A 16,160-nucleotide genomic window follows, 5' to 3' on the forward strand; every position below is an offset into this window, starting at 1 on the left:
AGAGAGAGAGATAGAGAGACAGAAAGCGAGAAATCACCCCCCAGGGGGGATGGCCATGCCGCAATCTCTTCTCCTCCATTCTCCTCTTGGGATCTTGGGCACGCACGCACATGCGCCCGGCGAGTTTTAAGCCACCAGGTCTGGGACACAAACCACGGTCGACTACATCGGAGTCCAGTGACAGCCATTACACTAACTGCCGGTTCCAGTATACATCTTTTTGTACCTGACATATTTTATTTAGCATTGTACCCTCTAGGTTCATCCATGATGTTGCAGGCAGAAATTCCTATATTCTATTTTGGAATTTTATTTTTTTAAAATCCAAAATGTGTTTATTGGGATGGTTTCTCACTCATCTTGATTCAGGATGTTTTTAGTGCTGCTTTCCTCCTGAAGGAACATCCTCTGTAAGCCTGTTTTTCCTCCTATAGGCTGGCAGAGGACAATGAAGCAACCAACACACAAAACTACTGTTGTGCATGGCTAAATACTGTGGTGATTTTATAGAATCCTAGGCATTTCACATCCAGGAAGTAGGAATTGGGGCTCTGTACCAGATGCTTCTTGTGGATTCTCTTCTCTTCTGGAGAGGGCTGAAGGAGATTCTTTGCAAGAGGCTGGTTCTTGTGCAGATACTGTCACTGCTAGAAAGGTGTTCTTTTTCCTGCATTTCCCTCCATGTCAATGAACATATTTCGTTGCTGCATATAGATGTACCTGATTCATTTTTTTTCTTTAGAGAGATTTTTGCTATAGGGTGCATGCACTCACCAGAGAGACAGAGAGAGCAGGAGAGACAGAAAGTAAGACATCATCCCCAGGGGGGGATAGCCATGCTGCAATCCCCTCTCCTCCATTTTCCTCTTGGGACTTTGGACATAAATTCACATGTGCCTGGTTTGAGTTTTAAGCCACCAGGTCTGGGACTCAAATCGCAGTCAATAATATGGGAGTCTAGTGACGTAACCACTACATCATCTGCTGGTCCCTCTTTTTTTTTTTTTTTTTAGAGAGAGTTTTTGGCCATAGTGCATATGCTTGCTGGAGAGACAGAGAGACAGAGACAGAAAGTGAGAAATCACCCCCCCTCCCCCCAGGTGGGAAGGCCATGTCACAATCTCTTCTCCTCCATTCTCCTGTCTGGATCTTGGGTGTGTGGGGCATGATTTTCAGGCTGCCAGGTCTGGGACTTGAATCGTGGTCAGCTATGGGGGAGTCCAGTGATGTAACCACTATGCCATCTGCTGGCCCCAGATGTACCACAGACTATTTTTTTGGAGAGGTTTTTGCTATAGGGCACATGTGCTCACCAGAAAGAGAGAGAGAGACAGAGAGATAGAAAGAGAGAAATCACAGGGGGGATGACCACGACGCAATCCCTTTTCCTCCATTCTCCTCTGGGGATCTTGGGCATGTACGCACACACGCTTGGAACCACAGATTCTTAATTCCCTTACTGATGTAAATTTAAGATGTTTCCTTTTTTCCCCTCAATTATGCACAATATTGTGACTAACAATTTAATATATACTTTCCTCTTTTTTTGAATTTGCTATAGGGTACATGTGCTCACTGGAGGGGGAGAGAGGGGGATAGTGGGGGAGAGAGAACTATGCAGCCTGGCCAAGCAAGATCCAGCTGCCCCAACCACCTTGCCACCTGGCTGGCCTGATGTTTTTTAATTTAACAGAGTAGTAAGTTTACAAAAATACATGCATATATAAAAGCTTCACATTTAAAAATATTTTAGAAAAATCAAGGGGTTGGGGACCCCTTAATGACAATTCAGGGGAACCAGCCTTCTAGATCAATGATTCTCAAAGCCCGGGCTTCAGACCAGCAGCATCAACCTCACCTGGGAACTTGTCAGAAATGCAAATTCTTGGGTCTCAGATCTTCTGAATCAGAAAATCTAGGGGCAAAACTCAGCAATCTCTGTTTTAAGAGAACTCCCCCGCCAATGAGATTCTGCTGCAAGCTGAAGTTTAAGAACCCCTGTGTTCAAGATATTTAACAAAGACTGTGTCTATGTATTTCTATGTATACTTTGGTGATACAGATTTTCATTCTTTCTGGAAGGTAGACAGGGTTAAAATATACTATGGTTGAAATTGATAATGATATTCTGAACAAGACAGCAACGTACAAAACAAAGTTTCATCCATAGGCATCAACTGAATGTTTGTCAAATTTGGTCAGGCCTAGAAATAAAAGTGCCTGTGGTATCAAGGCCTGTACTAGGTATAAGCAATATAGAAGACCCTGGTTCTAATTCTGTCCCTAATTAACTATGTAACCTCGGGCAAACCAACTAACCTAGGCTCTATTATCTCTGTTATAAGAAATTATGTTCCAGGTCCCTTTCAGTTCTATACTTGGATAATTCTAGATGCTGGCTCTCCTTGATTTCTTGGATGTTCTAATGTTCCTGGATCACCTGAGAAATAAGAATCCTTTCCAGAATTTCTTATCCTAAAAACTTAATATATAATGGCATTACGTATATCATATTGCCACTCAAAATAGAAAAAAGCAGAAGTTACTATCTTTGTTACACATACATAGAAGTCCTGAGCAGTTAAAATGCCTCATTTAGTAAAAATATAGTTTAACACAAGTATACTAACCACAGCATTTTCAAAGCTACAGTGAGTTCTCATATCTTTTTAAAATTATTATTTTATTTTATTATTATTTGAAATTTTGCTATAGTGCATGCGCACTCACCAGAGAGAGAAAGTGAGTGCAAGCTGCCAGGTCTGAGACTTGCATCACAGTTAGTCATGTGTGAGTCCAGTGCCCCAACCACCATGCCCACTTGCTGGCCCCCTCATATCTTTTTAATTATTGGGTTGTTGGAAAATTCATGACACATCTTTGTATAGAAAAACAGAAAAACACATCATGACTTCCCCGACAACCTAATATTTAAATTTCAAAAGTCTTATTTCAAATTTGGGCATTTCTCTATTTCAGTGCCACAAAGACCACTCTTCCTCATCGGTTTGGGAAGAAATACAAATTTTTCCAAACAATAAAAAATCTTGTCAGACATAAACTATACATAATTGATTCTAATTATTTTCTAAAAGCAACAAGTAGTACATACTGTAAGTTTCTTCCATTGTTGGAAATGAAGGAGCTGAATCCAAGTGCTGGGGGGAGAAAAAAAGTATGGGTCAGGGAATCAGAAATGAAATGTATCAAAGGTAGCACAAAGATGTGGAGTCATTTCTGGAATTGAAACTACCAAAATGTAATATAAAAAATGCTTGGTGGGGGTGGCAGGTAGAGTGGTGACTAAGGGCTCTGGACTCCCACATGGCCAACAGTGGTTCGAGTCCCAGGCCTGGCGACTTGCTTTTTCACTTTCTCTCTCTGTTCCTCTCTGGTCAAATTAAAATAAATAAAGTTAAATAAAAAGCAATTCTTCAAAAAAATGCTTAGTAATACCACTTACTCCAGCCAATATTTTCTCCTTTTAGGTATTCTTTACTTCTCTGAAGAATTTTTAAATTATTATTTTATTTAGGTTTATTTATTTATTTTAATTTGACCAGAGAGTGACACAGTGAGAAAGAGAGACAGAGGGAAAATGAGAAAGCAAGCCATCAGGTCCAGGACTTGAACTGCTGTCTGCCATGTGGGAGTCCAGTGCCCTTAACCACCACACCACCTGCTGGTCCTGGAATTTTAACATCATTGCCTAACTCAAATTATTAGAATAAATTCTAGGGCATACCAATAGTTAAGGAAAATAAAATATGATCACTAATTTAAACTATTCAGGTGATGTCAGTCTATTTTAGATGATATTAAAACAGCCTGTTACTGTTTACTAGGAGAGTTTGATGTTCTTTTAATGTTAGAGCGAACAAGACCACAAAAATACTGTTATTTAAACTTCTGGATAAACACAGGAATAGGGTACTATTTTAAAACTTTCCTCTCAAGTAATTAAAAATACAAGATGGTCAGGTTACCAGCCTTGCTCTGTTCTGGGATCTGGGAATGCTGGAAACTCTGTTAGACACTATACCGCTAACCCATCTAACACACTCAGAGACATTTAGTTTACCATTTTCATGACCTTTCTGAAATAGAATCAGAAGTACCACAATGACATGACATTCTCCCCCTTTTTTTGGAGGGTTTTTTTTTTTTGAGAAGGTTTTGCTATAGGTTGCGTGTGTGCGCCAGAAAGAGAGACAGAAAGTGAGAAATTCCCCCCCCCCCCCAGGGGGGGGATGGCCACACCACAATCCCTTCTCCTCCATTCTCCTTTTGGGATCCTGGGCACGCACACACACGCGCCTGGCGTGAGTTTAAGCTACCGGGTCCAGGACTCGAACCGTGGTTAGCTACATGGGAGTCCAGCCACATAGCCATTATGTCAACTGCTGGTTCTGACATTCCCCTTTTCTAACGATGCTTCTTTCCTCACAATCTTCTATGCTAAAATGACAAGGCATGTTGATTTAAACCTCTCCCGTTAATACTTATTCCTTTTGTGTACTGAGAGAAAACTTCTGAATATTAGGACTTAAGGTGTCCATACTTTGGATAACACAATGATAAGAGCATCTGTAAACAGAAATGTGAAAGATTAAAAGAGAAAGCGTTTTGCAGTTTGGATCCTCTTCTCCTGGAGAACTCTATTTAGCACGGTGACTAAATGCATTTATTATTATGGAGAAAAGACTGAATTTATATAAATCTACTCTCATAGGAAAGTTCTGAAAACTGGTTAGATTTACAGCTACTGTCTCTAGAGCAAGCTCTCATTTGGCTCCTCATACAATTCCACACTCATTCCCCCCATTCTATGACATAAGCAGCATTGGAACCTAAGGTAGGAGATACAAGTGGTCAGCTGGAACTCTCATTGTAATTTCCTGTAGGGCCCATCTGTTAATTACAGCCATTAGTGAAACTCTTAAAAATGTTCTTCACGTTTGGAATAGGAAATCCCGACCTTTTGGACACGTTTTACTTATACATAGTTTATACTTTTCAATAAAATAGAAGTTTGGAAGGAAGAACCAAGTATTGTGCCTCGATTTTAAGGCATATTAAAAGACTGATGAGTGCCACTTTCAGCAGGCTGGTAGGAAGTCAATCTATTTTCAAGCAAAAAGACCAATTACAATAGACTAAGGACACTGAAAGCCACAGCATCACCTCTCAGCTGTGTCCGTTTAAGGGTTTCCCCCATCAAATCTGTTCACAGGTGATTCTTTTCCTTCGGTTCTAAGTACGTGAAACGGACCACGTAGGCCAAACAGTTAAATATGAAGGCTGGACGTAGTCGGGATCTACTGGTTAAGCTCCTGAGAAAACTCGGACCTCAGAAAAATCATCATTTTCTTCCTTTAAACAAACACAAAAGTCAGTGTAGATTTAAACAACAGGACTAAATAGGAGAAGGTGAGGAAGGGGGTTAGCTTAAAAAAGACGTAGACAAAGGCGCGAAGAGGCCCTCGAGTGGACGACGCGAACTGGCCGGTAGCCAACCCTGCGGAATGGGGCCGGCAGGTCGACGGCGCGGGGAAAGGGACGGGGAGGTCTTGGACGGCCTATCCCCGCCACTGAAGGGAGACTGTGGCGCTGCCAAAGCCGGGCCTGGACGCCTTTCCTACCTCAGTCGGAGACGCGCTCTCAAGCAGTCCCCTTCGCCGCAGCCGCCTTCGCCCCAGTGTCTGTGCCCAGCAACGCTCACTTCCGGCCCCTGACGTCGAGGGGTGGCGGCCCGACTTCCTGTGACGGAGCTGGCCGACCCGGGGGCTGGGAGCTGAGCTGCAGGCCCGGGTAGCCTGGCCTCCTCCGCCCTTTCGGCTCCCTGGGCGGCTCCTCCGCTAGCCCAGCCTCAATAACTTCCCCCCCATCCTAGGCTAGGAGCCTTGCGTGGTGGAACCCGCGCTCTCATCCCCGGGCTCCACGGCGGCCATCTTAGAAAAGGTTAGGCCTTGATTAGAAATGGGCTTTTGAGCTTCAGAGGGACTGTGACAACCCTGTAAAGAGGGATCGGTGAGTTAAAGCACAAGTGGGAAAAGTTCAATCTATAACTTGTAACGTTTGAATATAGAATATTGTTTGTATAAGTGTCAAAAAAAAAAAAAAAGAAAGAAAGAAAGAAATGGGCATTTGAGGAGGAAGTGGAACTGGTTAGAGGTGAGTGCTGCCTGGAAAGAAGTAGTGCTGTGGAAGATGGCAAGAGAGGAAGGTAATTTAAGTTTTGAGAGGAGAAAAGGAGAATGATTATAAAGGAGTTCAGCAGAAGAGCCCAAAATACTGACACCAAAGGCAGAAATTTTGTGTCTAGCTCTTTTCGTGTAGCACATCTGGGAATGCTTGGTAGGATGCTGGATGCCATAGTAGAATTAAAGAGTTTTAGGGTTAAGTGAGAACTCCGGCCAGAAAGTTACAACTTGGTAGTGAAAATCAAAGGTAGTGTGAGCCTTTGTTTTGAAAACTGATACAAAAAAAAAGGTGTAAGAGACTGTTCTTGGGGCCAGCTGGTGGCTTGGTGGTTTAGGTGGCTGGATTACACATGGCCAATTTTTCAGTTTGAGTCCCAGAACTGGTTCCTTTTCTAGGATACACTGGGCGAAGGGTGTCCAGGATCCGGGATGGAAAGAGAAATGTAGCAGGTGGAATTGCTGCGTGACTGCCTATAAAGGGGACTTTTTCACTCACCCACCCCCAACTCACCTTATGGCAAAATTAAAAAAAAAAAAAGTCCTTGTCTTCAAAGGCCTCGGAAAACAGGTCTCAAAATGGATGAAAGGTTAAATGTCAACACAAGAGCCGATAGAAAGATGCCAAAAGAGAAACTGAATTCCTATAAGAAAGAAATCATTAGTACTCCAAATCATGGGGGAAAAACATTATAGAAAAAAGTGGCTTGTGGCCTTTGAACTTTAGACAGAGAAAAAGGAAAGTGTTGACACTAGGTAGATTTGGTAGTAATATTTTTCAAAATAAGTAAAAGATATGACAGTGTTTTGTATTACCCAAGGTGTAAGAGGTAGGCTGGGAGGTTAGTTTGGGTGATAAAATATTGAGATTTCTGGAACATTTGAGTGGTTTAGAGCCTGAATGTGACTTGAGAGAAGTTATCCTGACAGCAAAAATGAAATATAGTTTTCAGAACCAGTAGGTAGCATCATGGTTAAGGGCATTGACTCCCACAAGGCTGACCACAGTTTGAGTCCTGGACCTGGCAGCTTGCTTTCTCACTCTTTCATTCTGTCCTTCTCTGGTCAAATTAAAATAAATAAATAATAAAATAAAGTTCAATAAAATAATTCTTTAAAAAATGAAATATAGTTTTAACAGCAAAGATCATGGGAATAGGACATTTTTTCTATATGAGTATCATGTAAACAAATTGTTACCATTTTTTTAATTGTTGTTCTCAAATTTTCAGTCTTTAAAATGAAGAGAGATTGCACATAGACTTCTGTCATTCAGATTAAGAGCCTGAAATGGGGATCAGCAGTTGACATAATGGCTATGTCATTGGACTCCCATGTAGTAGGACTCCCATGTAGTCAACCACGGTTCAAGTCCCAGACCCAGTGACTTAAACTTGCACAAGGCGCACGAGTGTGCGTGCCAAAGATCCCAAGAGGAGAATGGAGGAGAAGGGATTGCAGTGTGGCCATCCCCCTGGGGGGTGATTTCTCTCTTTCTGGTGAGTGCACGTACCCTATAGCAAAAACCTCTCCAAAAAAAAAAAACAAAAAAAGACCCTGGGAACCAGCAGTTAGCGTAATGGCTATGTCGCTGGACTCCCATGTAGTCGACCGCGGTTCACGTCCTGGACCCAGTGGCTTAAAACTCACGCCGGGCGTGTGTGCGTGCGTGCCCAAGATCCCGAGAGGAGAATGGAGGAGAAGGGATTGCGGCGTGACCATCCCCCCTGTCTCGCTTTCTGTCTCTATGTCTCTCTCTCTGTCTGTCTGGCCAGCGCACACGCCCTATAGCGAAAAAAAAAAAAGACCCTGAAAGAAGTGTTCATGGAAGTTATGCTCAAGCCATTCTCACAGGTCAGCAGTTCTTAATCTTTTATGTACATTAGATCATCTGGGGAGCTTTTAAGACATACCATGCCAAGTTCCTATTTCAGACCAATTAATCATTAAAAGCGAGGCACAGGACCAGCAGTTAGCGTAATGGCTATGTCGCTGGACTCCCACATAGTCAACCGTGGTTCACCTCTCGGACCTGGTGGCTTGAACTCACGCCGGGCGCTTGTGCGTGCGTGCCCAAGATCCTGAGAGGAGAATGGAGGAGAAGGGATTGAGGCGTGGCCATCCCCCCTGGAGGATGATTTCTCTCTATCTCTCTGTCTTTCTCTGTCTGTCTGGTGAGCCCATGCGCCCTATAGCAAAAACCTCTCAAAAAGAAAAACAAACAACAAAAAAAGCGAGGCACAGTTATTTTTAAAAAACCTACGCAGATGAATCTAACATAGCCAGGGCTGAGAACCACTGACCTAGGTACTGTTTTGAATTTGTAAAAGCTGTGGTTTTACCTGAGTGGTCTGAATGATTCACATGAAGGAGGAGCAAGCTGTTAAAGTGCGTCTTCAAAGATAAATGCTAAGGTTGAAAGCTTCATCGCAAACATAGCATAAAGAGCTGCAGTTTAGCAAGTCAGTTTGAGACTGTTGGCAAATGTGTTTTAAATAATTTTTATGAAGTCTAAAACTCTGAATTTATCACATCATTCATGTATATTGGGGCCAGTGTGATTTAAACCAAAATGTGTTTTTTTTTTTCAGGCCTTAAATTGCAGTAATCTGGTGAAATTGTTGATGCTGTTACTATGACCCTTAGGTACTTGTCATTCAGATAGCTGCAGATTGAAATTTCTGAGGAAGAAAGACTGAAGGGCTTGGGAGGATGGGGAGTGGGTACCAAATTGGAATCCAAAGTCAGGCTTCACTGCATTCAGTGAAGTCTTGACAGGGTGACAGACTCCTCAGCTGATAAGCTGTTCCATTTAGTACCAGCGAACAAGCCCACCAATTTTCAAGCAAACAAACAAAGACCTAACCTGTCTTTCAGTGGTGATTTTGAAATTAAACTGTATCATACATCTATTCTTAAGTGCTTTGTTCATTCATTTGCAATCTAGAAATTTCCTGCTTTATCTGAGATCCCTGCTGAGTATTCTTCCAGACTGGTTGGTTTTCCAGCCAGGTTGATTATATTTGAAAGGGGGGAAAAAAGGAGCGAGAGAGACCAACGCATTTACACAATAGCCATTCTAGGAGCTAGTGGGAAATTTATCCCCTAAACTGAATCTGATCCTTGTTGGTTGCATCTGTACATATACTAGCATTTATCCATAAGTTATAGATTATATTTTTAGAATTATTATTAAAGCAAAAGTCTCTAAACTAATGAGTATAAAGGCTTATATACTCTACTAATTGAAAAAAAATCTTTGTCAGAAGTGAGTTTTCTCAGTTCGTAGGATTGAAGGAATTCTTTTTATTTTTTTTTGGAGAGGTTTTTGCTATAGGGTGCGTGTGCTCACCAGACAGAGAGACAGAAAGCGAGAAATCACCCCCAGGGGGGATGGCCACACCGCAATCCCTTCTCCATTCTCCTCTCGGAATCTTGGGCAGGCACGCACACGCATACGCACCTGGTGTGAGTTTTAAGCCACCGGGTCAGGGACACGAACCACGGTCGACTACATGGGAGTCCAGCGACTTAGCCATTACGCTAACTGCTGGTCCCAGATTGAAGGAATTCTAATAGTCCTTTCAGCCTCTTCAGAAGCAAGCTTTCAGAAAGCCTAGAAACACACTTTTGCCCATCAGAAGGCTAAAATATTATATTTCTTAGCTTTGTTCATTCATTTTAACTAAGCCCCGGTTCTTTTTATCTAATTATGATTTCTGATTAGTAGTTAAGTGTATAATTGAAAATAGAAAAAGTATTCAATAAATGCAGTTGCAGAATCTTTCTGAATGAGATGTAGGGAAGAATACAGGTGTTCTCATTGGTGAGGATAGACTGGGAAGTATTCTTCAGAGGAGAGTGAAAGGTTTGGATTGGTTACAGTTATTTGTTCAGGCAAGGTAGCAGGGAGTGGAAGCAGTGAATGTAAATCTATGTTTAAAAAAGAGTTGCTAAGGGGAACCAGCAGTTAGCATAATGGCTATGTCGCTGGACTCCCACGTAGTTTGCGTCCTGGACCCAGTGGCTTAAAACTCACACTGGGTGCGTGTGCGTGCCTGCCCAAGATCCCGAGAGGAGAATGGAGGAGAAGGGATTGCTGTGTGGCCATCCCCCCTGAGGGTGATTTCTCGCTTTCTGTCTCTCTGTCTCTCTGTCTGTCTGGCGAGCACACGCGCCCTATAGCGAAAACCTCTCCAAAAAAAAAAAAAAATTGCTAAGGACCAGCAGATGATGTAATGGTTATGAATGGTTATGACACTGGACTCCCATGTAATCGACTGTGATTCAAATCCTGGACCTGGTGACTTAAACTCATTCCAGGCACACGTGCATGCGTGTGTGCCCAAAATCTCAAGAGGAGAATGGAGGAGAAGGGTTTGTCCATGGCCATTCCCCTGGGGGGTGATTTCTCACTTTCTGTCTGTCGTTCTGTCTCTCACTCAGGTGAGTGCACATGCCCTATAGCAAAAATCTCTCTTAAAAAAAAAATAGAGTTGCTAATGGTGCCAGGTGGTGGTGCAGTGGTAACACAACTGGACCTATTTAGGGGAGGTCTTCAGTTCACATCCTGTAACCTCTCTAAACGTGCTGGGCATGCATGCCAGTGATCCTCACTGGTTGAGACTGGGGTGGATCATAGTGTGGAGACCCTATTTTGAGGGGTCTTTCTCTCTCTGTCTCAATGAATAAATAAAACTTAAAAAAAAATGCTAATGGGAGCTTGCTAAGAATAGCCAACATCTGGGGCCAGCAGGTGGCATGGTGGTTAAGGTGCTAGATTCCCACGTGTCCAGCCACAGTTTGAGTTCTGGACCTGGTGGCTTAAAAAATCACGCTGGTGCATGTGTGCACGTGCTCAGAATTTTGAGATGAGAAAGGAGGAGAAGGGCTTGTGGTGTGGTCATCTCCCCTGGAGACTGATTTCTTACTTTTCATCTCTCTATCTCTCTGGTGAGTGCACACACCCTATTGCAAAAAATAAATAAATAAATAAATAAAACCCAACATCCAACTCCAAAAAACTAAAGCAACATATCAGATGAGTGGAAAAAAACAAAATAGAACAAAACAAAAAAACCAGGGATGTTTTATTTGCAGTTTAGATTCATTTCATTCTATACATTCTGATAGGTAAATGTTATATACCTCTGCAGTCCACATTGCCTATGATAGCTATCAGAATACTTGAAAAATGTATCCTAGCTAAAGTCGGACATACAGAAATAAGAGTACAAGAAACAACCAAGAGAATGGCCAGACTAATGGTAGGGTAAGCTGAATGTTAACTTCCAGAGTCTAAATGGAAAGATCGGACCATAGTAATACTGCAAATTCAATAGAAGAGATATTAATTACGTGAGTCTGGACTAGTGAAATATATATATTTTTTACTTTAAACTAAAACATTACTGATTTTCTTTGATTCTTTGATTTCCATATTTAAGGATTTTTGTCTTCTCTTGAAATGTTGATAGGCTCATCTACCTACTATTTGAACTGAATCCTAACCTTTTTCCTGGCTTTAAATTTTAAACAAATTTCTCTTAACATTTTTTGATTTTGATCTATTAAAACTAAGACTTTTTTTGAAATGAAAAAATACCTAGTAATGCCTATATATGACTGCAGTAAACTACATAGCCCAAGCAAGGTGCTACTTTATAGTATATTCACTTTACTCACTGAGGTTTACACCTGAAGTCAGACATGCATTCATAAATATGTATATATCAGCTGTGCTTGCTATTAAAAGTCTTTAAATTAATTAAGATCTTTAGTGACTCAATAAAATGTGAAAAAAAAAAAAAGGGCATGGAAAACAACTGTACATTCCAGAGACTGTGTGGGAGAAGAAGGGGAGTTGGCAGAGGGTGAGAGGTAGGGAATCAAGAATCAAGCAGGGGATCAGCAGGTAGCGTAATGGTTATGTCACTGAACTCCCATGTAGTCAACTGCGGTTTGAATCCTGGACCCGGTGGCTTAAACTCACGCCGGGTGCATATGCGTGCGTGCCCAAGATCCCGTGAGGAGAATGGAGAAGGGATTGTGGTGTGGCCATCCCCCCTGGGGGGTGATTTCTCGCTTTCTGTCTCTTTGTCTCTCTCTGTCTTTCTGACTAGCGCATGCACCCTATAGCAAAAGAATCAAGCAGGGGATAAAGCAAAATATATAAGAAACAAGAAATAGAAAATTATTTGTTGATGATAACATGTATGGTAATATCCTTGGTTGAGCTAATATACAATGTATACTGGATGGAAAAATCTCTTTTTGTATACTGTATTGATGTACAATGAATGACTGCAAATAAATAAATTTTAAAATGAAAAATGTGTTCTCTGTGTTTTTCCGTGACTTACAGATAGTTCTTTCTCCCAAGAGTCATTAACAAATAGTTATTCATAACCTTTCTGGTGCTGTCATCGAAGATGTCAATTGTAAACCACAGTTTACAAATCATTGTTAGTATTGCTTTGGAAGGTTTAATGAACAGACAAGAAGTGGGAACTTTTTACTTTTTAATTCATGTTAGAGTGCATGTATAAGAGTGAGAGCAAGTGAGTGAGAAGGGGAGAGGAGAGAGAGAGAGAGAGAGAGAGAGAGAGAGAGAGAGAGAGAGAGAAACTATTCTCCTCAAGGGTCAGTAATGTCATAGTCCCCTTCCTTCAGCTCTCTAGCCAGGATTCCAGGTATGGGTGCATGCATGCATTCTGTGTTTTCAGGCTGACCAGTAGGGACTCAAACCATAGTTGGCATATGGCTTCTAGTCTGCAGTCTGGTACACTACAAACTACACCACAGAGGGCAGGCCAAAGGACCTTTTTTTTTGAGAGGTTTTTGTTATAGGGTGTGTGCGCTCACCAGAGAGACAGAAAGTGAGAAATCACCCTCTAGGGAGGATGGCCATGCCACAATTCCTTCTTCTCCATCCTCCTCTCGGGATCTTGTGCACACGCACACACGTGCCTGGAGTGAATTTAAGCCACCAGGTCCAGGACTCGAACTGCGGTCAACTACATGGGAGTCCAGTGACATAGCCATTATGCCAACTGTTGGTCCCCCAGAGGACCTTTTTACAAGGAAAGATTGTAGAAAAGATGATAGAATGGCAGAATTATGTTAAAGAAACTTTACCTACTAAAAATTGTATAAAGAACTGATCTTGCACAGAACAGTTCTTTAAATTCCAGTACTGCCATTCTTTGGATCTGTTATTTTAAGGAATGTCAAATGTTTTAAATTACAGATTTGTTTTTTTCTGTGAAGCCTTTTTAAACTTCTACCTGGGTGGGATTATAGCCTTCCTCCACCCCCTTCCCCAGTCAGTATTAAACTGAGCCTTCTGCAAGTGGTTCTCAAAATGTGAACCAGACCAGAAGCATCAGCATTATCTGGGAATTTGAGATGATGCAAGTTCTTGGGCCCGAATACAGACCTAGTGAATCAGAAACTCTGGAGGTGGCAGGGGCTGAGGGGAGAGAGGTGGTGAGGGCCTTACAATTTGTGTTTTAACAAGCCTTCCAAGTGATTGTGATATCCACTGAAGTTTGAAAACCATTGCCTTATAGTATAGATGTCAGCAATTGTTCCCTCATAATGATCTATGGTCACTACATCTCTTTTCCCTATTTAAGAAAATTGAGATGTGATTGACAAATTAAAAATTGTATATTTTAAGGATATACAATATGATTTCTTTAAATTTATTATTTTTTTCTTGAGAAAGACAGACAGGTGATACACCCCCAGTCTCCATTAGCCTGGATCACAGGCATGCACACATTCACCCCATGTGCTCAGGGAAGTCCTGGGATGCAAAACTAAGGCCTTTCCTAAATGAGTCCGGTTGAATTACCACTGTGCCACCACCTGGCCTGGTGTTTTGATATAAGTACACTTTGCGTAATGATTCTCACAGTTGAACTAATGAACAAATCCATCATTTGATATTGTTACCTTTGTGTATGTGTGGTGAAAATTATTTTTTTTAATATAGATTTTCCTTCCACATGTAAAAAAAATTAATTTTATTTATCTTGTAATTTGATGAGAGGAGAAGGAAGAGAGAAAGAGAGCAAGAGCGAGAGCGAGAGAGAGAGAGAGAGAGAGAGAGAAAGTCAGAAAGCAAGCCACCATGTTGGGGACTAGAACCATGGTCAGTGATGTGGGAGTCCCATGCTTTAACTACCATGTCACCTACCAGTCACAGGTGAAAATTCTTATGATTTACTCCTTTTGCAAATGTCAAGTACACAATATATTTTTATTAACTATAGTTACTATGCTATACATTAGATTGGTAGAACTTATTCCTCTTATAACTGAAAGTTTGTATCATTTGACCAACATCCCTCCATTTCTTCAGGGCAACTAATAGTTGTTTAATAACGTCATTAACACAGTAGACACTTGATTGTTTGACTTGAGAATACAGATATATTTTGTGAGTAGCTGTAGCCAATGTAAGACATTATTTTGTAAGAGAGTATGTGTGAAGAAGAGACAAAAATATTTGAGCTTTTTCCCCTTTTTAAAAATAAATACCACAGCTGCTTGAAAAGCCTGCACAAAAAAGTCCATAAAATATGGACAAACCACAGGATAGATTAAGATGTGGTATATGGAATATGTTTTGATACGTAACTAGAATATGAGTAATGGGCCTTAGCAGTTTTATTCCCACAGTTCATATGGTGAATGTAAAGATGGGGACTATAAAACCTGATTTTAGAGAAGACACTTTACAGTTGGAAAATCTTATTACTATTCCATAAATATTAGGTCGTAGGGGTCTTAAACTGGGTCGTTAGGAAAGTCATGAAACATTTTTGCATAGAAAAATGTGGAAAAATATGTCATGACTTTCTCGACTATCTAATAAAACCTAAATTGTGTTTTTTTTTTTGGAGAGATTTTCACTACAGGGCGTGTGCTCTCGCCAGACAGAGACATAGAGACAGAAAGAGAGAAATCACCCCCCAGGGGGGATGGTCACGCCGCAATCCCTTCTCCTCCTTGCTCCTCTCGGGATCTTGGGCACACACGCACACGTGCCCGGCGTGAGTTTTAAGCCACCGGGTCTGGGACACGAACCATGGTGGACTACGTGGGAGTCCAGCGACATAGCCATTACGCTAACTGCTGGTTCCCCTAAATTGTTTTAATAGGACTTTTGGAGATGGTTAAGAATCTGGTTACCAAGGTTTTTGCTAAGTTGGTTAATTCTGATAGAAGTACATTGCTCAGAGTACTGTGTCTCCTTTTTCCTCACCATGTCTATAAAATGGATAAGAGAAGGGGGAGAATGTGAGGAAAGGAATCAAGGAGAAAAATAGAGAGGAAAGACATTTATGGGACACAGAAATGGATAATTATCTGCTGATGGTAATATGCATAGTACCTTCAACTGGACTGGTGAGTGTGTGTGTGTGTGCGCGTGCGAGTTTAAGGCGCCGGGTCCGGGACTCAAATCGCGGTCGACTACATGGGAATCCAGCGACATAGCCATTATGCTAACTGGTGGTCCCTATTTGGTCTTTCTTTAAGGTTTGACCAAATGTTTGATTAGAAGCCAAAAAATGATGTTTTATTTTCTAGTGTCCCTTCTTTCAAGGGATTCAAAACTTCTTAAAGAAAGACAGGATTAGATCTGAATCTAATATTTGGATGACACAGTAGTCTAAAGAACATTTTATCTCTTAAGACTAAGTTGGAGGACCAGCAGTTAGCATAATGGCTATGTTGCTGGACTCCCATGTAGTTGACTGTGGTTTGAGTCCTGGACCTGGTGGCTTAAATTCATGCCAGGTGCATGTGCATGTGCATGCATGCCCAAGATCCCGAGGGGAGAATGGAGAAGGGATAGTGGCGTAGCCTTCCCCCTTGGTGGGGTGATTTCTTGCTTTCTGTCTCTCTGTCTTTCTGGCGAGCACACGTGCCCTATAGCAAAAACCTCTC

The 16,160-nt window shown here is 41.6% G+C and overlaps 2 protein-coding genes across 2 annotated transcripts in view; one reads left to right on the plus strand and one right to left on the minus strand.

The window, feature by feature from the left end:
• GTSF1 (gametocyte specific factor 1) overlaps positions 1 to 5,714 on the minus strand; it is a 25,781-nt gene extending 20,067 nt beyond the window's left edge. The window contains exons 1-2 of the mRNA XM_006169113.2: positions 5,643 to 5,714; positions 3,113 to 3,158 (exon numbers count right to left, since the gene is read on the minus strand). Coding sequence (XP_006169175.1) covers positions 3,113 to 3,128 — 16 coding nt within the window. The 5' untranslated portion in view covers positions 3,129 to 3,158; positions 5,643 to 5,714. The remainder of the gene's footprint in view (positions 1 to 3,112; positions 3,159 to 5,642) is intronic.
• Positions 5,715 to 5,792: 78 nt separating this feature from the next.
• NCKAP1L (NCK associated protein 1 like) overlaps positions 5,793 to 16,160 on the plus strand; it is a 79,763-nt gene continuing 69,395 nt past the window's right edge. The window contains exon 1 of the mRNA XM_006169112.3: positions 5,793 to 6,030. The gene's annotated coding sequence lies outside the window, so the exon portion shown is untranslated. The remainder of the gene's footprint in view (positions 6,031 to 16,160) is intronic.

Source organism: Tupaia chinensis, unplaced genomic scaffold (assembly GCF_000334495.1).
Source record: "Tupaia chinensis unplaced genomic scaffold, TupChi_1.0 Scaffold146740_1, whole genome shotgun sequence".
Lineage (NCBI taxonomy): Eukaryota > Metazoa > Chordata > Mammalia > Scandentia > Tupaiidae > Tupaia > Tupaia belangeri.